Source organism: Cottoperca gobio, chromosome 10, assembly GCF_900634415.1.
Source record: "Cottoperca gobio chromosome 10, fCotGob3.1, whole genome shotgun sequence".
In the NCBI taxonomy this organism is placed as follows: Eukaryota; Metazoa; Chordata; class Actinopteri; order Perciformes; family Bovichtidae; genus Cottoperca; species Cottoperca gobio.
The window spans coordinates 3,350,391-3,372,829 of record NC_041364.1 but is presented as its reverse complement, the minus strand read 5'-3'; the positions used below and the strand labels follow the sequence as shown (position 1 = coordinate 3,372,829).

At 41.9% G+C, this 22,439-nt stretch overlaps 1 protein-coding gene across 1 annotated transcript in view; it reads right to left on the bottom strand.

The window, feature by feature from the left end:
- LOC115014935 (LIM and calponin homology domains-containing protein 1-like) overlaps nucleotides 1–22,439 on the bottom strand; it is an 82,286-nt gene that overhangs the window by 21,219 nt on the left and 38,628 nt on the right. The window contains 5 exon segments of the mRNA XM_029442088.1: nucleotides 2,306–2,564; nucleotides 8,970–9,168; nucleotides 10,471–10,581; nucleotides 14,031–14,061; nucleotides 19,119–19,225. Coding sequence (XP_029297948.1) covers nucleotides 2,306–2,564; nucleotides 8,970–9,168; nucleotides 10,471–10,581; nucleotides 14,031–14,061; nucleotides 19,119–19,225 — 707 coding nt within the window.

Here is a 22,439-nt window from a genome sequence, read left to right as displayed (position 1 = left end):
TGATGCAAAACTGTTCACGGTCAGGTATGTGGATTACCCCGATTAACTGGGACATTGTTTTTGGACAGACGAGCTGTTGTTGGGATCTTTGGAACACACTCAGCTTCCCTGTGTGGTGTTGCAGGCAGCAGTCTCAGTGGCTGAAATGATCTGCTACATGTCCCTTGTGGTAAGTGAGATTTTTTTTCTCCGATTTTGGTGAACTGACCCTTTAACAAAACAAAAGCGCAGCTGCAATAAGAGCCTAAACCGCTGACTGGATTCATGGCCAACATTAAAATAATTCTGCACAGACTCAGTATTACACTCATTCTTCTTCCTGGTCAGAACCTGGCTCCTACATTACCCACATTGCAACTGGACCGCTGACAGTTCAGTCAGAGATCGGGGTGTGTTATGCTAGTGGTGGCTAATGTGGCCGGTCACTTCTTTCTAACTCCACAATTTATCATGAGAATAATCTGAATTCTATGGAGGTAATCTGTTATCTTTTAGATTTGGACGACAATGAATCAGAACCGTGTCGATACAAAAGGGAAACAGGGTGCTGATTTGGGGTATTGATAAAAACACAAGTCAAGGTGGAGACCTTTGCTCAGATGTGAATACCAGGTGAGTTTTGGTGTCTGTGCGGGGCTCTGCACGGGGCTGGGGGAGGCTACGGGGCAGAGGCTCACTGCTCCTCCTCACGCCCGCTGCATGGATCTCAATGCAAGCTGTGGAAGCAGTCTGCTCCCCTTCATCCTCCTCCTCCTCGTTTTTAGTCTGGTTCACCTTCTGAATCTGTATCTGGGGTTCAAGGGACGGGCTGGGGGACTCTCCACGTGGGTTGTCTAAGATAGGGACTTCATTTGGACTGTTACATCACCCATTCACACACCACACACAGGACAGAACGACGTAACCACATTGGAGCAAAGTTAGTAACAATGACACGAGGATGACATGATGGACATGAGACATGGAGCACACAAATGTGGGGAAAATTAGGTTCACACACACACACACACACACACACACACAGACACACAAGATAGTAAAGGGAGGCAAGAGGGAAAACACCACGATGGATAGAAAGGAAGGAGAGAAAAACAAACGGCAATGCAAAATGAATTAATACATGCATCTGTAGGTGAATACATGATGGATGACGTTAACAACAGGGGGAATGAAAGACAGATTAATAACACACACTGGGGGACAGAAACAAGTCACACACACACACACACACACACACACACACACACACACACACACACAGCCTGTAGAGTGCGAGTCACTGACAATAGATGCTTAACAGAATAAAAATGTGATACCAGCGCTCTCGACATGCCAAACCAATAAAAGCTAATAACACCATCAGATGTTAATCTTCCTCTTCTATGCAGCACATTTTACACTTTCGCTTCAATCAGAATCAGAGCCAATGAAAACGCACATCTGGCCTCCATCAGCCCCTCCCACATGTACAGCACTGCACAAAGAACACTAATCAACTGAAACATGAATCTGCAGTTTGACATCTTCTCTTGCGAAATTATTAAACACAGATTTAACCGAGAAAGATGTTGGTGAGTATTCGACAGCGTGAATAAGAAACAACATATTGTTATTTCTACATTCTGATCAGTTTTATCAATTCTGCAAAGATGCATACTTTTTCTACAAAAATAACTTCAAGGTCCACTTCCTACCATATTAAAGAGAATGTCTCACGCTAACGTGAACTCACAGAACATGTAGGAAGGAGATTAGATCATCATATTATATTGCTGCACATTTTCTGGTCAATCTTTCAGCTACAAGCAGAAATCGGTGGAATTCTCTAAGAAATTGCATAAAAACCTTTAATTTTAAAGGTTTTATCTGCAGCAAAACAGTTTCAAGCTAAAACAAGGTCATGGTTGTACAACCTGTCCCCATATGACCCGTTTATAATGCAATTCCACTTCTCCTGTTCCTCGCCAGCAGCATCCAGGTCCACACACCGAATGTAATATTCAGTTGCTCAGCACAACTGAAATGAAACCTTGAATATTCAAAGCTTCAATTAAAACAGAAATGTAAAGTGGTTGAACGTCGGACCTTCGATGTTATGAAATTGCAGAATTGAGTTAATTTGCACAGAACACCATTTCATTAGATTAGTGAAGCTTTACGTTGGTTAATAACAATACTGTGTGTGTACTTGATTTAAACTCTGTTACTTTATCAGTTTCCACTTGCATTTAAATATCGAAACCTAATAAAATAAATGACATGCTAGCATTTCCTCCCTTCTAATTACGACAGCAGTTGGACTCACCTGAAGGGTCTGTCTCCCCCTATAGGTGAAGTAGCAGTACTCCAACTCTTGCGTGCGCCCTCCTCTTTATCGTTCTTTTTCTTGCGGAGTGGCGTGGGCACATATCCAGTCTGGTTGCTCTTGTTGGGCAGGTACTGGTTGAAGGGCATGGCGGTTCGGGGCTCGCTGACGGACGTTCGCCGTGCCGACATGTCATCCTTACGGACGTCTGGCATCTTCCTGTGGGGGGGACCGTCGGACTCCGAGTCACTGCCGCGGCCTGTTGAGAGGAGGAGACGGGAGGAATGAAGGAGTTCGTTAACGCTGTCACAGAGAGATCATTTCTTCGCAGGTCCAGGTTTGCAGATGCACTTTAGAACTAAATTGCACAATTACCACTCAATATGTTCCGTTTAGAGAAGAACACCAGCCATTATAAAAACTATTATTATTATTATTATTCAGCAGCTGCTGTCAAGGAAAGAGCAGCTTCTTTTCATAATTTAGAGACGTAAAGGATGAATTCATTCCAATTAGAGGGAGACTTAAATTCTACGTGCTTTGCTAAGATTACTGGAAAACAACATAACTCAAAAATAAGTGCCGTTGTGTTATAATTAATGTTCAGATTCATAAGAGATTCAAATAGTCACAAAACACAGAGATTTAATAAACAGCAAATGACTTTGCAATTCTCTACACTATTAATTTTCCCATTTAAAAGCTGTTAACCTATAATGTGATTACACAGCAATCAAGTGGATTTGTTGCACTCCTGCATATACATGCAGCGTTGATCAACTAACCTTCTGAATAATAATGTGTTAAAAAAAGTAAAGAAAGAAAGAGAGGGGCAATAAATCAAAAACTAAATTGAGCAGAGAAAAAGTTGATTGCAGATTTCTAATCTCTGAATACAAATATCACTTCAGTTTACCCCCAAGCCGTGAACTACATCATATACAGGCTTACAAACATTAAAGTGCTGTTCCAGTGTTATTATATGCAGTGCATTGCAGGGGCTGAACATAAATCAACCCCGAGCAGGTTGAGGGCCTGTTTTTATGAAACAAAGCAAGTAACATAAATCATCACAAAATGTATATTGTGCAGCTCCTCTAGCCTGCAGTACGGAAGAATTCACTTAGGATGCCACTCTGTCTGTCTCGATCCCATTGGAAACACATTGTTGGCTCTCTAATGTCAGTGGCAACACCTGGAGCTGCAGAAGTGCATCGCTCAAGGACTTTCCCTGCTCGGCGTCTTAAATTCCTCCGCAAGATTCTCATGTGTGATCACACAGAAAAAAGAAATGAGGAAAAATCCCATAGATGTGCATACCAGGGAATCCATCTTCATTAGTGCATTTTCTTTGCTAATATTAACACTATTTTAACATTTGGAAACTACAAGTAATGGATCTCTGCAGCCTTGCTTTACCCAAGGTCTCTCAAAGTTCCTCTCCAAGATGCTCAGCACATGTGCTACTGGAAGTCCCCTTCGCTTTAGATGCACGCAAACTCAATCTATGACCTATGAATCTAATGTATATATTTTCCAAGTATAGACCCACAATTTCAACCAGAGCTAAACCGTCTTCTTATTTCTGATCGGATACATGTGGATTCAGCTGCAGCGCTCAGTGGAAACAAACGTGACATTTTGCACTTGTGAAACGCTCCCTTTCTATCAATAGACTTCTTCTTTTTATGTGGTCTCAAAGATCGACAGATCACGGTCCAAAAGAGGCCTTGAGGTATCCGCACTTCCAACAATGAGTGGTTCAATTATGACTCTCAGCCCATCAATTGGAAACATGAGTGACTCTACCATCCAAGTCGATCCATCCTTAAGGAACAACACATGTCTTTATGTCTCTGCACATATGGTAACACTGAAGCTTGAGGGAAGGTTTATCATGGGTCAGTGGCACACTGTACCAGAGCTCCACAGAGACATATTTACATCAATAATCATCAACATGCAGTAATACGACAGGAAATATAAAAGCCACAGAGTCAACTTCAATATGCGTTACAGTGACTGGGAAGCAGCAATAGAATTACAAATGAAGAGTGATAGTGATACCCTCAACATTATTTAATAGTATTAAAGTGAAATAAATGATGACACTTTCTGGGACAGCTTTCACGCTTTTTCCAGTTTCTCCCATTATACACACAGATCTTCTTCGGCAACAGTCTGGAAGGAGTTTTAAATACCGAGTGATCTTGACGACATGGGAAAGTGTCCAGACTGAGTCAGCAGATCGTTTCTGATAGCCGGTTCTATTTAGGATCTGGTTCCCTGATACCCAGATTTCTTACGCTCTTACTCTCCTCACTCTTATTATTAGTGAACAACAATGTTGAAAACACGCAGGAGACACGTTTCCCAGCCAGCAGTGAATCTCACTTTCACTAATTAAAATGAAACATGAAGAAAAGTTGGATTTTACTCAATTTGGAATAAGCTATCAAACCCCAACCTTCGTCATCATTCTTTGTTGACAGAGAGAGCAGCAGCACAAAGGACAATAAGACAATGCAACTGAAACAAAGCTCAATAGACGAGTTGTTCAATTCACTTTAAACTTCCAGAAACACAACTTAAATGTGTTCGATATTATTCTGTGCGTGTGCATTTTTAACCTTGCTTTCAATTCATATCGACGTCTGCTGCGAGCCGTGTCCCTGAGCAGATATAAGTGATCTAAATCATCCGGGCATGAAGGCTGCAGACTGCAAAACTGTCATTTTAGAGAACCTGTGGGCTAAACTTCAGGGCAAAGAAATCCAGAAAAGCATCTCAATGACAGAACTCAGTTTATTATTTCACACAGCCTTTGACTAGCAATGGGTGTTGCCCTGCAAGAACAGCAGTAGCAGAGGGCAGGCTTTACTATAGGACCACCAGACGCACAAAGTGTCTCATTTATCAACACTGTATCCATCCACCAACAAGGCCCAAACAAAAGGGCATCTGCAATATGGATTCTCTTCCCCAGATTGAATTAAACTCATCTCTCTGTCCCCTCATTACTGTCAGGGTGAAGTCACTTTACAGAGCTGAATAGTGAAAGGGCTTTGTCTGAAAAGGTCACAGCGGCAAAAACCTGGCTGGGCCGAGTTGGTGTGCATGTTAATAAATGGATGTTCTTGTTCTGAGTGTACTCAAAGCTCCCTATGATTGGGTGATTACTGCATTGTTATCCTGTTCTCACTTCTCCAGTTTGTGCCTCCTGGGTCTGATCTGAACACTGATAGTATGAAACCCTTAATAACAGCATGGCCTTACAAATACAGATCTCCACTTGCTAACCTCTCTATCCTCCGATGCATGACTGAACCACAAAGTGCTTCTGACTGCAAAACTTTCCAACTTCAGATAATCTGTGAGTCACTGTGAGGCCACTTCTCAAGCATGCCTCCTCATTTAAAACTCAAATAAATCACTTTTCTAGAATGAATTAAGTCACTTTGCATTAGAGGTGGGCGTGTGAGCTACGAGCAGCTTGACAATGTGACTCAGCTGTGGGTTACACATGTTGGTGGATAGATTGATTGTGCTAATGCTGCTATAGTAATAGTATAAAAGCAGTCTCCTAGGGCTGCACGATATATCGTTTCAGTATCGACATAGCAATATGCATATGCAAAGTTGTTCCATGACTTAATCCAGTGTTTCCCGTTAAGTATCTCCATTAGAATCTGTTTAGAGTTGATTTTCAACCCTTATTTCTGAGAAGACTTCAACATCCAGCAAAGTATTGAGTTAGTTTGACTGCTGGTGATGGCAGCTTAGATTAGAGGCAGTTCCCTCCTAACAAAAACACAGTCAGACAGGATGCTTGGCCTCACTCAGTTTTCCCACATGCAGTTCAGAGATGAAACGTACATTAAGCTTTGTGACGACTTCTGTAACTTTTTATGGGCCGTCATTAAAATTTAAAGAGGGTCAAATTCAAATAAAGTGTCGCAATGAACAGCTTTCAATGACAACATATGGTCGGCGTGGCATTTTAAATGCAGCCAAACTCTATTTCTGACTTCATCACGAAACAAATTGGCAGCAGTTCATGCTTCTCTTGGAAAAACTTATTATATGAAATTGTTATGCTACAATTTTAGATGAATTTAATTACATATGGTTATCTAAACAACAACTTATTATAGACTAATAAACAACGGAATATATAAAGATTACACACCTACAGTCAGATCTTTCTGCCTTTCTGCTTTAGTATCTGTTATTCTTTAGCCTCTTAAGGGGGGGGGGGGGGGGGGGGACTTTACTCGAAAATACGAAAAATACCTACAACGACACCCAAAGTAAATTGAAAGCTGATCTTCAACCATTTGCACCAGCTGCATGATTTTGGTCTCGTCACTCCAAGTGCTTCTGGCACTGAGTAATAGTGGTCTGAATATACTGAATACACTCCGTCTGAAGTTTGTTGTTGAAACAGATGTCTGAAGATGGTACAGCTGGTAGGTAAGAGCTGGAACACACAATAGGAACATAGCACCAAGTGTTACCAAGTACAACTTCCAATTTCAGATAAAAGGGATAAAAACGGATTGGCTCAGACAAAGTGTCAATCGAACAGCTGATGCCCGCTCTCCATGCGGGTATCAGCTGTTCGGCGGCGCATGCAGACGGACTGCTCCGTGTGAAGAAAAACATCTCACAAATGATCAGCTGATCTCAAAGATTGCAACAGCTGTTCATGGGCTTTTATCAATGTGACTATGTTCAAGATGGAAATGTTTTGTACTGGAAACGATGTGTGGACATCGACAATGAACCCGGAAGTGTTTTTTTTTTTTTATAATTACAGCCGACGGGACAATAATGAGACCTAATAGGTAAGTTATGGGGTTGACTGTGAGTGTGCTTGCTTATGTGATATGCCTACTGTACTTGCTGTTGTGATTTTGATCTCAAAACAGTTTATCTCACTAAATAGATGAGATTCGAAGCTTTCTAAAAAATATGTGACATTGCGCAATAACTCCAACTACAGCTGACTGGCACAGCTGTAGTGCCTCTTAACGAGTGGACGGCCCGCCGGCCTGTGTACTATCCACAGGTCTGTGTGTTCCAACACTAGTCGTCTATGGATCTATGGATCAAAGTGAGAAACACCCAACTGTACTTCATACAACTTCTATTGAAAGAAAGCTCGTTTATATGACAAGTGTCAAAGTAGACTGAGGGTAAAAAGGAAGGTAAAAACAATCATACTTTAATTTCCTTGTGAAGTACTTGACACCTCTGCACAGCTTCTAACCACCATCGTATGCTTCATGAGTTGAGTTAGTCGACCAAGTTTCAACTACTAGCTTCACTATTTTGAAGATAAAGATGTAAATTGTGTCTTTTGTCCTCAAACCAAAAGCTGGAAGTTTTGTCGTTGCTGACAAATCAGTCAAGTGTCCGATCAGAAACCACTCCGAGCAATCATTCATAAAAACACACATGATTCCTCTCTTCCTCTCGCTCTAATGTGTCACTCATCTCATGTCACACTTCAACAGAGTCACCAAACAACTGTCGTCCAGGACGACAGGCTCAAACAGAGGCAGAGCTTGAAATCCTCACTGAAGGTTTCAAGATTAATTTCATTTAATCTTTAATTAATTTTCATTTCCCTATGCTTTAAAAAGCAAACAGGTTTTGGACCAAAGCGTTTAATAAAGACCGAAGGTGGACAGAAGAATGGGGCCATACACAGTGTGAGAGGGTTTGGACACGCACATACACACTGTGCATAAACATGTATAGTTCAACTTTAAAAACCTTTCTGATGCTCTTCATCAGAGCTGCCGCTCACAGGGGTTCAGGGTCTCAGTGTTCAAACAACAAGCCTCCAGATTGTTCTCCTCTCAAAGGACATAGATCTGATGTGGAAACTGCAAATCAAATCAGAACCTTCTCGCCGCTTTTATTTGATCGACCACATCAGAATTTCTCCGTGTTTCCCTGAGGGCAAATACATCGAATGTCTTCTGTTGTACGTCACCTGAGACAACTGTCATGTTGGAGGAGCCTAAGTTAACATTACATAACTGAAATGCATTTGAAACAAAAACAGATGTGAAAGTTATTGTCGCTCGGCCTGAGGATGTATGTGAGCAGCTTTTCAGAAAGGAATATGAAGACTTGTGGTGCGCATGTAGCCTCTTTCCTGGATTTATACAATGATAATAGATCGTCTACATGCACAATTTAACCAGAACAAAAAACAGCAGCTCGTGGTCGGAAAGTCTTCTCTTTCACAAGACGTATAGCTGTAACTGAAATGAAACAATGGCCATAGTTTGGCTTCACAACGGGCATCGCACTGAGATCATTCCTCTTATTATCTCAAATAGCCTTTGACTAGCACGGGGCGTTGTCCTGCAAAAACACAGCGAGGAGAACAACAGGCTTCATTACAGCAGCACAACAAGGACAATGTACCTCATTTATCTATATACTATATCGGACCACCACAATAGACCCAAACAAAACAGCCGGTACTCAATTACTTCCCTTCCACAAGACATATGTGGTGGCTAAAATGGCACAATGGCTCTTGATTTAACCTGCAACCTTTCATTTGAAGGTTGGTCTAAACACCAGATCATTCTTTACATCAACTAGTGAATATGAAGAGTATAAAGAGTGGGTTACTTCCTACCATCGCTGCTGCCGCGGGGGACCAGGACGTCCGGCGACGGGGTCTGTCGTGAGCGTGAGCCGAAGGAGTCCAGACTGTCGAAGGAGTCCTCACGGCCGTGGCGTGGCGGGGAGAGAGAGTCGCTGCGCTCGGAGTCCCAGCAGTCGATGTAGCCACTGTCCCGGATGCTGCGTTTAGGGCTCTCTGCCTCCTCCGCCTCCTGAACAGTTAGAGACACAAGACCAGGTTATACCGAATGCACAAATTACCTTAGAAAGATAAATAATATGTCGTGCAAAAAGTACATCAAGGAAACTTGTCTGGTCAAACCATTTCTGAAGAATGTGTTTGTGTCCGGTCCCCCCGCAAACATCTCTCTGTAAGATCAACTTTGTTTCACATCCTCCTTTCTTATCTTTGCTTCAGCTCAAATCCCTCTCTATCACTCTCTCTTCACCTAAGTGACCCCTCCCTCTGTCTGTCAGCTAATGGAAGGTGGAGAAAGGCCTTTCCTGTCTACCAAAAGACTTCCTGTTCCTGACCCCTGGACGTCTGTTATGCAACTCTCAAACCTCTGACAGACTCGATATCATGTCGGCTGTACTCACTTATCTCTTTGTCCAACATACATTCAACTTCATGAAGCAATGACGCTGTACAGTAACGGTGCGTTGGTCAGATGCATGGATGGATGTAAACCTTTACCTTAAAATCCAGTGACCACGGTTCAATCTCAGGTCAGTTCTTTGCCTAAACCTAAACATTGCATTTAAAGCTTAAAAGGTTTGTTTATTCACATTTAAAAAAGCAAATAGTTTTGGCTTCATCAGGCCAGGTTTGGACAAATCTAACAGGAATATCCCAAAACCAAGACAAATAAAACCATCAGATGATTTAGATACCACGTGTGGATTTATTTTTTCCTAATTTGGATGAACTGACCCTTTAACTGACACATTCACCCTGAGCTACTAACAGTAACTATGCAGCCACCTGCAATCACCTGCTTCTTGCATTACAATCATCTTCTTTTTCCATTTCATAAGCATTGGACGTGAACTGGAAAGAGCCAATTTCATTTATAATGTGTGCACCTGATGTGTCCTTGATTTTCAAATTTCATTATAGTATAAAAGTCTTTTGTGTTTCATAGAAACGTGTCTTTTTTTAGGTCAGGAGCAACGTGTGAACATCTGGGAAAGTTATTCTGCTGAGTTGGCAGAGATTTCTCACTTTTACCAGCAAAGGGACGTCACATTGTGGAATAAATCGCTTGGGGGTGACATCATGGTTATGAGTGGTGGTCATAGTGTGTCTGTATGTGCGTCTTAAGGGCTTGCTAATGCTAATGCTCTCTGTTTTATTTTGGGTCAGTACAGAGGTAGAACCAGATCGAGATGATTGACAATAGAGTCCAGTTTGACAGAGGTCATCCCTGGGGGGTGTGATAAACTGATGATTTATGAGAAGTGCACATTTAACCAACACACACTCATTCAGTGCTAAACATGACTGAGCAAACCTTTCGCATCTGTGACAGCAGGCCCTCAAACTCTTTCAGGTCCAGCGTGGGACCGTTGTAGGACGTACAGCCGTTGGTAGCACGACCCAACCAGTAGATGGTGATTAGAACCTAAAAGGAAAGAAAACAATACAGTCAGACGTCGTGATGAATAAATGACAACAGTGCAGTGAAAACACTGACAGATATGTACATAGTTCAAATGTTCCAATCATTTGAAGGCACTGTGTTCATTCGTATTGCACCTTGTTGCTCAGATTCATTAAATAAATAATTAATAAAACATAACACATGTTATAACTTAAGTCATGACCCGTCAGATGTTATCTTTTCATGAAACACTAACAGAGAGAGAACTGAACAACAGCATCAGCATCTTAAATTCACGTTCCTCACTGCAGTCAAAGGTCTTCATAATGGTACATTGGATCCAGACATACTGTCATGACATTCAAGGTGCATTGTTTGAAGCCTGAGTTGTTCCAAACCAATGATGAGGTTACATAACATGAGACTATACAGAAATACAGTATGTACATGTAGCAATGCAGGCCAACATATAAAACATTTCACTGGAGTGTGAGTAAAATATAATGATAGTTTGTCAGCTCATGGTTGTATTGAAGGAAAGCAAAAGTTTGAAACCAATCTCCAGTCTGTTCCTTTCACTTGTCTCCCCACAAAAGTTCTCTGGTCCAGCCTCCTTCAAAGAAGTTACATGTTAGCTAATACGTCCTGAACAAACACGACAAGACTGAGCCATTGTTCCGACCCTGACACCAGTCACAGGCCCTTCTCCTGCTACAATACAGCAGCCCTTAAAGGGCTTATATTTGCCCGTTAGCTAGCTTAGCCCTGAGTGCATAAATTACCAGGTCAATCTCATCTCCTTCCAACACAGCAACCCTGTAACATCAGATCTGAAGGAGGCTGTAGTACCTCCGCTCTGACTCTAGCTTGTAAGCTAACGTCCTGTAAGTAATGTTAAATGTAACAGAGGAAGTGAAGCTAGCTGCATTCACTGTAACTCCCTTTGGAGTCAGCTAAAAGACTAAAATGCAGAATGTACAGATTGACTATGGCCACAGGGAGATCACACAGAGCTGCACCTTTAGCACCCAGCTATATTTACTGTGTCCATGTCAACCGGCACTCCACAGGGATTGCTTTGATAAGGAAACTCAGCATGGCTTAATGTGTTTATTTCAGTCATACTGTCAGTGTAAACACACTCTGCCACCGTTCAAACACACTTGGAGGAAGAGTAAATGAACTTGCCTGCTGTTCAGAAGAAGCACAAAGTCTTTTCTGTGTGATTCTCTGCTGGTTCCTTTGGGGAAATTCATCTTTCTAGCCAAAAGTAAAGAATTAGCCTCACTAATAGGGATGAGGCAATAAAAGAGTGCAACATTGCAGCCTTTTGCGAGGTGTTTATCACGCATGTTCTGATCGCGATGACGATAAAATACGAATATAATGTGCAGCTCTAAGCAGCAGTATTACATGACTGAGTCATGTTGCGGGCTACGTATTTCCTCCTTTAGGAGAGTACAATATTTGTTTCACAGTTTGAGCATGATGTTTTTTTAGATGGCTAGGTTAAGCAAAGTGCATCCATACAAATGAATTATTAACAGTTTAGTTGTTTAAGAGGGAAAAGAGCGTACGATTGGTATCGTTACAGGCAGATACTCCAGGTTGAGGTATCTGACAGATAAAAGCGGTACCATCCCTACTTACTAAGATGCAACACTACAGCCAGATCACAGGGGATCCAACCAGAACTCTTTTCTAATGTAGATCAGGACGACTGAACAAACTGTGCACTTTAGCACCCTAAGCAGCAGAGTGTATTGCTTCTGTGTCATCACCAGTATCATGAAAATATCCGTGCCAGCTCCCATTGGAAGTGGGTCAGCACCAAATGTATTGCGGTTGCAGACTAGTATGCTTTAAACTCATCCATATTGATCCCAATTGCCTGAATGGGGATATATGCCACAGCTGTGCCCAGCATGATTTAGACATGCAACACTAAACCTATAACAACTGTACAGAAAACTAAACGTGGATACAAACACAAGGCTACAGTAGGTCAGTGGAGTTTTGACTGACAGTGAAGTAATGCACAACGTCAGACTTGCGTCACCTCTTCAGTGTCTGAACTTGCAGATGTGGAAAAACCTGTCAAGAGGTTTCGTCGAAAAACAACAATTACCTCTTTGTTTCATGTTCGCACACACTAAGTGATGCAAACACAAGGGCATAAATGCACCCCAGAAATGCACAATGTAAACACTAACACACAAGTGCATGCAAGTCACAATCCACAGACCTGTGCACAGAGACACATTCTCTAAACTAGTCATCACATTGCAATCAACTATCAGCCCTTCTTGTTCACACCTGCACTGCTAAACAAACATCTAGGGACTCCAGCGATATCCCTCCCATACATGCAATGCCCTCTTTTTACCTCAACATCCAATCTGCCAAACAACACCTTCATCAGCAAATCAGAAAATTATTCTTGCTGCAGTTCCTTCACCTCTTAATATGTGATGTGCTGCAGAGACAGTTGCTATCAGATCCCAGTCCTCAGTGTGAGTCTGCAGGGCAGATCCATAGTGTGGTAGCAGGTCCTGGCTAAAGCCTTTAGCTGCTGGGAGTTTGTGGGCTGTTTGCTATTGCTGCTAATGTGGCTGAGAGCCCCTCTGTGAAGTCAGCTAAATGAGCTAGCAGGCCAGCTCTGCAGCTCGACACATTTACTTGTACAGCAGCATCACAGAGAGAGGGAGACAGGGGGAGAGATGGGGAGGGAGCGAGGGGGGGGGGGGGGCACTGCTCTGACTGCAGAGTGGGCAGGGCTAGCATTATGTGTTCTACTTCTTAAAGCAGCATTAATAGAAAAAGAGAAGAAAGGGTGGAGGTGTATTTGAACAAAAATAGACACTTGGAGTGTAAAAATGGATAATTAGAAAGGAAGAAGAACAAACACAGAGAACAACTATAGGCTGAATAGGAAGAACTACACTAGATAGAATATGCAGAAGAAGATAGCAGGTATTAGTGGTGTTCAAATAATTAGAAATCCAACAACTAAAAGAGTAAGAATGATGTAAAACTTACAATGCTGGAGTAAGGAAAGGATAGATAGAAACGACAAATACATAAGTAGAATAGGAAGCTGGAGTTGTAGCTATGTAGAGATAAAAGATAGATAGATGGAACCAAAGCAGGCAGAGTGCATGGGATTGAAAGATGTGGTGGAGAAGAACACATTGGATAGATAACAGTAAAACAGCCAGGTAAAGGTAAGTAAAGGTAGAATACCTTCCAACAGTAAAGCCAGACCAGCATACACAGAGTATGTAGTATTTAGTTGGAATAACACAGTTCTACACAGAGCTGACTGTAGAGTGAACAGGATTGGAACAGACGAGCAGAGAGTGACAACCACAGCACAAACAGAAACACTGGACCATAATAACAGTTTACATCCAAACATACATTTAGCACACAAACAAATGATCCCACTGTAATCCAGAAGTATCACTTACATTCTTGAGTTTACGGCTGCAGTCCGTTCCCCTGGGAGGAAGAGAGGAAGAGAAGAAGAGAGGAAGAGAGTGAGAAATGTACTTCTGGTGTTATTTACTGAAATATCTTACATAAAAATATCAGCAGACAGCTTTTAAACCAACCAAACTCCCACAGATGCAAAACAGCAGCACAATACCAAACTTATTGAACATACATTATAGAGGGATCTGCAGTGAACCCACGCAGAGAGAACGAGCACACTCTACACTCGCATCTCTGGATCTAGTTTGGTGATGGATTTATTTAATATTTCCATTATGTTCACTTGTTGCAGGTTTGACTTCAGCGTTCACAAAGACAAATTCTTCTTCAACACAAAGTCAGAGGGGACAGATGTCACAGTGGTGGCCACATGATTTCACTGCCAAGTGATCTCTGGGAGGGGCCTTAAAGAAATGCTTCAGCAGTGGCCATTTAGTCACACATGTTGCCAAAATGAAAAGATGTGGATCACCACTAGAAGATTTAATTTAAGCTAAGAGAGGGAGACATAGCAGCACTAGAGAAATATGCTAAACACACAGACACGCACACACACACACACACACACACGATTTCTGTGCAGTTTGTGAAGAAAACAATCTCACAATAAACACAGTAAAAGTGACATCACTCCTTAACTATGAAACAGTTGCAACTCAAAATATAAAGTATAATGCATTCTGTTTCTGCTAATAAAGTCTTGAAAAGTGTTCTGAAGACAGAGTTGAAGAGAAGACCTGCCAACGTCTTACTGTGAAAGTACCCTAATGTAGAAGCCTGGTCATCCTCAGGCTTCAGTCTGGATTGTGACCAGTGAGGCTCTACATCTGAGCTCAGGCGTATTGGGTTAAATGCTCTGCAATATAACCAAGTGCCAGCCCAACATCCGGCTTACAGGAGATCAATACATTCCTAAAACTGATACTGGTTTGAAAAGGAGCCAATGGAAAGCAGCCAGGATGGGAGGGATGGGAGGGACGGGAGGGATGGGATTTCTCTTGATGGTGCTGGTTGTGAGGCGGCTGGCTGCAGCGTTTCCATCATTATCTTTAAAATCTTTATTTTTATGGATATTAAGTTCAGTTTACACAGACAGCAGACCAACTTCTATAGGAAAGCTTATTATGTATTGAAAACAAATTGGCATGTATAAAGGATTGCTTTACATGCATATATTGAAAATAAATGAGCTTTTATGGTAAACATGTTGCCTTTTATACTTGCTGTACTCTATGCAGGACGTAGTATGTAGTACAGCTCCCAACAGAGTGGACTCACCCAATAACCTATTTACACATGATTCCATTGATTGAGATTGAGGAACTAAGCCTCTGTGACCTAAATGATTACCCATAATACCCTTCTCTGCGTAGGTTGGTAGAGACGTGCATCTTGGGAGAAGCATAATTCCAGTATAAAAGGCTCTTACTATACGGTAGCTATGTCTACTGGGCATCCAAGTATCATTCAGAGTATCATTTATAGAATGGAAAAATAAGCATTCTTCGTACATAAGAGACCGTTTGTAACTCGTCTCCAAAGCCTGAGGGCCACAGAGCCTAAATCACTCGACAGAAGTTACACGACGACGAAGTTGCATGACAGCAGTGACCTGAGAAAGAGGGTTGAAATGGGAGCAGAAGAGCAAGGTGAAAGTCTCCTCCTCTTCATCATCATGCTCTCTTTCTGTCAGCTGACTAAATAAACACAGAGACAGGTTGTTTTTCTCCGCTGTCACCTTGTAAAAGACAGATTCCACAAGTATTGGATCATATTTAACCCTTTTCTGTCTCTATTAGAGTCACCATCTGTGGCTTTATTCAAACAGGAACCTCAAAGTACCATTGTAAAACTAGTTATATAACAATATTCATTCTGATGAAACAGCTATGAGTTATATTCTCACTCTTTTAATGTATTAATCTTAAAAACTATAAATAGGATATTTTATGTGAGTATATTAAATAGCAACATTAGTAATGACATATATTCAAGGGAATATGTCCCTTTTGAAAAGACTGCAACACTTATTTAATAACTCTTTTACAGGATGAATGACAGATTTTATGAATAATTTAATGACAAAACTATTATTCCAAAATGATATTTGTATTCTACCTACAAATTAATGTTTACAAGATTTGAAAAGCTAAGGGGAAATGTTTTACTAATGAAACAGTGCAAACCATTACAATAGAAATGGATTTGTTTGTTATTATAGAAAACTCTAATCCGGCCGTTGAAGTGCTTAAATGTTAATTAACACAATCAGTCAAGAGAAACCTCAGTCAGGCTCCATGTTGGATTGTTCCTGCTGTTAATATTAACACGTACATTTCTTTTAAATGAAAGCATTGAATATTCCCTTCCTCTCCCTCCTCTCACCCTTCCCGAGAAAAGAAAAGAGGAAAGGCAGGAGAGAAGAGGAAAGAGAAATAGAACGGAAGAGAAAAGGAGGAGAGGGGAAGAGAAAGAAAAAGGAAGGCACGGAAAAGGACAGGAGAGGTCGAGAAGAGGAAAAAAAGGTAAGATAGCTCGAGAAAGAGCGAAAAAAAGGCAAGAAAGGAAAGAGAGGGGAGAAAGGAAGGGCCCTCCCTAAAGAGAAAGAGAGAAAAGAAGGAAAGAGGAGAAGGAAAGATCCAAGGAGATCAAAGGAAAGAGAGGACTCCCCCGAAAAAGTCTCTCCCCCTCCCCTTCCCCTCCTCTCTTCTTCTCTCTTCTTCTCCCCTCTTCTCCCCTCTTCTCCCCTCTCCTCTCCTCCTCTCTCCTCCACACTATCACTTATCTTGGACATCAATCTGATTCACAGAGAGGAACAGGAGATATTTCAGGCCTGAGCTCATCGTGTATCAGAACCTGTCTGTCTGAACACCTCCCTGTCCAAAGCCGTTTCCTACACGAGTAAACACCTGTTCGGCGAGTCAGGGGGGAGAAGCACCGAAACGGCTTCCTGTCATGGTACAAGCTGCAAGAAAACAGCATCCTGTACGACAGAGTTACATAACAACTGGAAACAGCACGCGACCTCTGAAACAATGACTCCGATGTTTCCTTTTCAGTTCGTACAAACTTTATTGATTGCCCAGATATTCCTGATGATATCAGGTTCAGTATATCGGTGATATATACGTTCAGTTTGAGAATCCTCTTCCACGGAGAAAGACGATCCATTAAAGCTACAATGAAGCTTTGATTTGGTTCCTGTTTGTTCCTGTCAGTTTGTAATGAGCACATTATGGCCGTCACTTTATATTTAAAAGTCAAACGACTCAGGTGGCTGCAGTAGTGGAGGCTCAGGAGGTGGAGTGGTCGTCCAAGGGTGTGTGTGTGTGTGTGTGTGTGTGTGTGTGTGTGTGTGTGTGTGTGTGTGTGTGTGTGTGTGTGTGTGTGTGTGTGGATGTGGATGTTTATCACTACTAACGAGCTGATGTGCAGCTTGTATGGTAGCCTCTGACTGTATGGATGTGTGTGAATGACATGTGTTGTAAAGCGATCGTAAAGATTGGAAAAGCGCATTTACCATTTGATGGGTGGGAAAAATAAATATCACACAATTTGTAATTATCTGTTCAAATTAAAAATGACATTATAGAATATAACAGATTCCATAATTCCTTGTGCTCAAGCTCTATTCCTAACTGCGGGAGCTCCTGTAGCTAACAACAGCATTCTGTGTACAATCTAACAGCCTTTTATCAAACTGTATCGTCATTACACTCACTGTAGCCGAGCAGCCGCTACCCTTCTCTGCTGTTTATTACTATTTTGACATGCAGTTATATAAACAAGGATATAAACAATCAGTACTTCTTGAGTGAGAGATCAATCCTACCCCCCCTCTCAAGCTGGCTGGACATTGGAGAGTGATTTCACATATTAGTCTGATCGACTTCGCCTCGTTCAGAGTTCGATTTGCAACCAGCAGTGACTGTCTCGCCCCGTTCCTCATAGGGAAGAATAGAGTATGACATCCTGCGTGACTGCAGACAACATATTTTAGGATGGGTCATGTGGGTTGCATTCAAATAAACTCAACAAATTGCACATTAGCTAAGAATTATTAAAAATCAACAGCCTTAAGCTTTAACAGATATTGTTACTTCGATTGGTGTCAATCACATGACACCCACCAGGGGACAATCCACAGCAGCACATGCCACACACACACACACCCCCACACCCCCACACACCCCCACACACACACACACAAACAGTATATCTTAAGAACTACATGCACTTGTCTTTGTTACCAAGCAACACAGTAGGAGTCATGGTTCAGTGAGTGAATGTTGTATTTGGACGGAGACCAGTTGTGTCAAACAGATATGGTATTGTTGCTTCACTCACACAGGCTCTACAAACTTCCATCGAGTCTCAGCGAGTTATTTATGTTGGCAGTGAAGTGGCTGATTGTCTGAAGCGGAGAATGACAGACAGGGTGACTGACAGAGAGTGACACACAACCATTGATACAGATGAGACATCTATTAAGACACAATTGAAGTGTTCATCATCAACAATAACAACAACACTCGGTCCATCCACCAAGTGAAACACAAGCCTTCATTCATCATCAACATTTCTAAAAATATGCACAAGATCTCCAGAGCAGCTACTAAATGGACCTTGAGGTGAGATTAGTCAAGACTGGGAGCCAACTGGGAGAAAGTCCTTAAAGCACCAGAACAGCTACTACTATAAGTGGAGCTTGAGATGATCAAATCCAGCATCTGCTGAGTAAACTGGTTATCATAAACATCTTATATATTATTGTTAAATAAACTGTTTTTACTCGACTGAAAAGGTTTAAGCTAAGTCTGGTACGATAAATTAAATGCTAATATTTGTGCTTGTTCCAGTCACATAATAAATAAATAAAATAATAACCTGTAAAGGATGTATTTTTCACTATGCTACATACTGTATATACCCTTTTTAAAGTAACCATACCATTCCTTTCAAAGAGGATCGAAAGGTTGATATTGTATGTTATGTAGTTTCGGAACACAATTAAAAACACACACACACACACACACAGTTATTACTGAAGCTTTAGGACTTACTTTGCAGTGGGGCGTGTTGATGTGTCCTGCAGGTCTCCAGGGTCAAACAGCTGGGAGCCCTTCAGTCCCAACTCTTCACAGCCGCGCAGAAACACACTGAGGTTGTCCTGCACAGAACACACACACACACACTTTCATCAGGATAAATACGCTGTTGGCCGAGATCGAAAGCAAAAGAAGCACACCAATGACTCACACGCACACTCTCTCGGATTCACTTAAAATCCTACAGTTAATGTAGAAAATAGACTACTGGCTCTGTACAACAGCAAAGAAAGTAAAGTCTGGCATAATTGCATCCCTAATATTAACTCTATCCTTCACATGAACCCAATTCTAACCCTAAACTTTAAACCAAGTCTTAACCCTTTAAAGACCAGATGGACAAACTGTCCTGATAGTCCAAAAATGTCCTCATTCTTAAATTCCAATGGGTCTCCACACACACACACACACACACACACACACACACACACACACACACACACACACACACACACACACACACACACACACACACACACACACACACACACACACACACACACACACACACACACACACACTTTACAAGGGATGGCAAGAGTCCTTTTTTTTACTGTTTTGCAAAGGATTGATTCTTCTCTTTTCCTTCCTTCACACGCCACAAACACACCACACACACACACACACACACACACACAATCACAACATGAAAATCAGGATACCTGCTAGACAGAAATGTGACACCACCAGGTTTTGTGGATGGCTTTCGTGCGTCTCCTCTCTTAGATTATTCCAACTTTCACTCTTGACCCTTTGCTTCCTTCAGGTGGCTTCCTTTCTTATCTTGCCTCCGTCACCTGCTTTTCCTCGGTCGTTTCTTCTTTCTCTTCTTTCCTACCTTTCACTCTCTCCCCATCTTCTCAGTCGTCCTCCCTCTCTCCCCTCTCGCTCTCAGACAAACTCTTTGTTGGATGCAACCTGAGCCAAGCTCTCCTCTCCTGTTCCCAGGTTCTGTCTCTTTGTTTCTATGCCTCTCTATCCTACAGAGGGCCAAAGCCTTTCTCTCTCTCACTCTCTCTCTCTTTCCCTCCCTCCCTCTCTCTCTCTCTCTCTCTCTCTCTCTCTCTCTCTCTCCCTCAGGGTGTCACCATTTCCTCTCCAGCCTGATTGTCCCAAGCACTCTCTTTATCCCTCACACACCAAAACAATGCACTTACATTCACACACGTTTAGACAAAATGCTGTTTTCAAATGTACAGCATTTCATGTGCTCAGACACAAAACACTAAGAGACTTATTCATGTGCACACTAACGGGTGTGAGAATACATGCATGATTACAAACACATAAACAAACACACTTGGAAAAAGTTGTTCTCACGATCCTTTCCCATTTGTAGCAGAACACCCCCTCCAAACTAACCCACCCTGCAGCTTCCTGTGTTTTTGGGACAGCGCCATCTCTGTTCTCCTGGTGAGGCAACCCCACCCACCCATACGCTCTCTCTCACACACACACCTCTTTAAAAGATGACACAGCAATCTCTTTCTGTTGACAGTTTTACTCCAGGGAGGACACACCCATTGAGTCTCACACTAGTTGCATCCAGATAATATCAGTGTAGTGGGCTCTATTTACAAATATTTTCCAGATTCCAGAAATGAGTTATCACTTGTGGAACAATAAGGGACCCCTTAGGGTGGGGACATTCTTTAACAGGGACTCCCAGTGTCCAAGTGAACAGATCAGAATATTCCCACTGGATGAGAATCTGTAGTAAAGCTTTTTGTTAGAGGATAATTCACTTTGCCCATGAACAACTTGATATCAACTTATTTCCCGATCACACTTGGACACATGTTAGAAAAGTTCCCTGACTGGATATTCAGTGTGAATACTAAAGAGCTGGACAAGTGGAAGATTAAACATCAATAACTGTCCATCAGCTGGAGCACTTAATCTGTGCTTGTTAAAATTGTACTTTGCTGGGTAACGGCGGAAGACAGCAGCTGTCAGCCTCAGTGCACAGTTATCCTTCTCGACACATAAATGTTCCCCTTTCAGATTACAAATAGCAAATCAAGAAACATGACTGACTCAATAAGTAATAATTAAATTCCTAGGCAGGGCGAACACAAGAATGTACATCTTTACGTCCGACACACCTCCCTAACACCAAGCAAACATTTGATTAACATTCCTATTGAAAATATTTAGCAAAGACTAAAACAAATAAAATACATATATGAATGTTTGCTATAATCATGCAGCCCTACTACAACTACAACGAGCAATCTTCAACTAAAGGCACTTTAAAGAGATATTTCTTCTCAGAGGCAGGCCCTCAGGACCCGTTTGATAAGGAGAGCCATGGAAACCATATTTATAAGAGTATTCATCAAAAAGGGAGCACTTGAAAAAGTTTAGCCAGGGGCTAGATGGAGATCTGGTGGCGTTGACAACAAAGATCTCAACCATCACGGAGCAACTTCAAATCATACTTAATAAAAAAGTCAACAGACCATTAATCTATTTCTTGCATAATGGCATACGGGATAATATAGTGGCTGTTTAGAGGGAATGTGTCTTACAAAGTGAGCATAGCTTTGTCGTGATTTGCAGGTCACTGCTACAGGAAACTGGGCGTCTACCGCAAAGACATGACTGACAGCTGAATGTGTTTGGAGAAGGATTGGGAGGTAGGAGATTGACTGAGACACAAAGCCCTTGTCCACTCTGTTACTGCCCAAAGAATGTATTCATAATACATTTGGGCAAAAGTTATACCCGTTGGGGAAACGCCAACACGGTGGTTGAGTTTAAAATACAGCAAAATGTGCACAGAAGAGAAATGGCCAACAGTCATCCAAATGGAATTTCAACCAAATCTAAATATATGTTCAGAGTAAAAGTAGTGTGTGTGTGTGTGTGTGTGTGTGTGTGTGTGTGTGTGTGTGTGTGTGTGTACCCTACCTATATGTGTAAGAGTGTGTGTGAGTGAAAAGAGCTTGGGTTTCTTTAAACACAACCCTCTTTGTAATCAATATCTGACTACCACGATTAGACCACCAAGGTTCCTCAGGGAAGAGGGTCAGTGCCCGCGCCCTGATTTTAGACCTTGACAGATTCCAGAGAGAATTGCCGAGGATAAGGAAACAAGCCACTTGGGTGTCAGTATGATTTAGTATGTTACAGATTTATTTTTTTCCTCTCCCTTCCAAGGATAACACCCAAAATAAGACAAGAGCCACATGAAGGGTCGAGCCCCAACATGCTGCACTGTGTTCTTAATGTACTGGTCTTTTCAGAAGACACCTGCTGTATGTGCTGCACTGC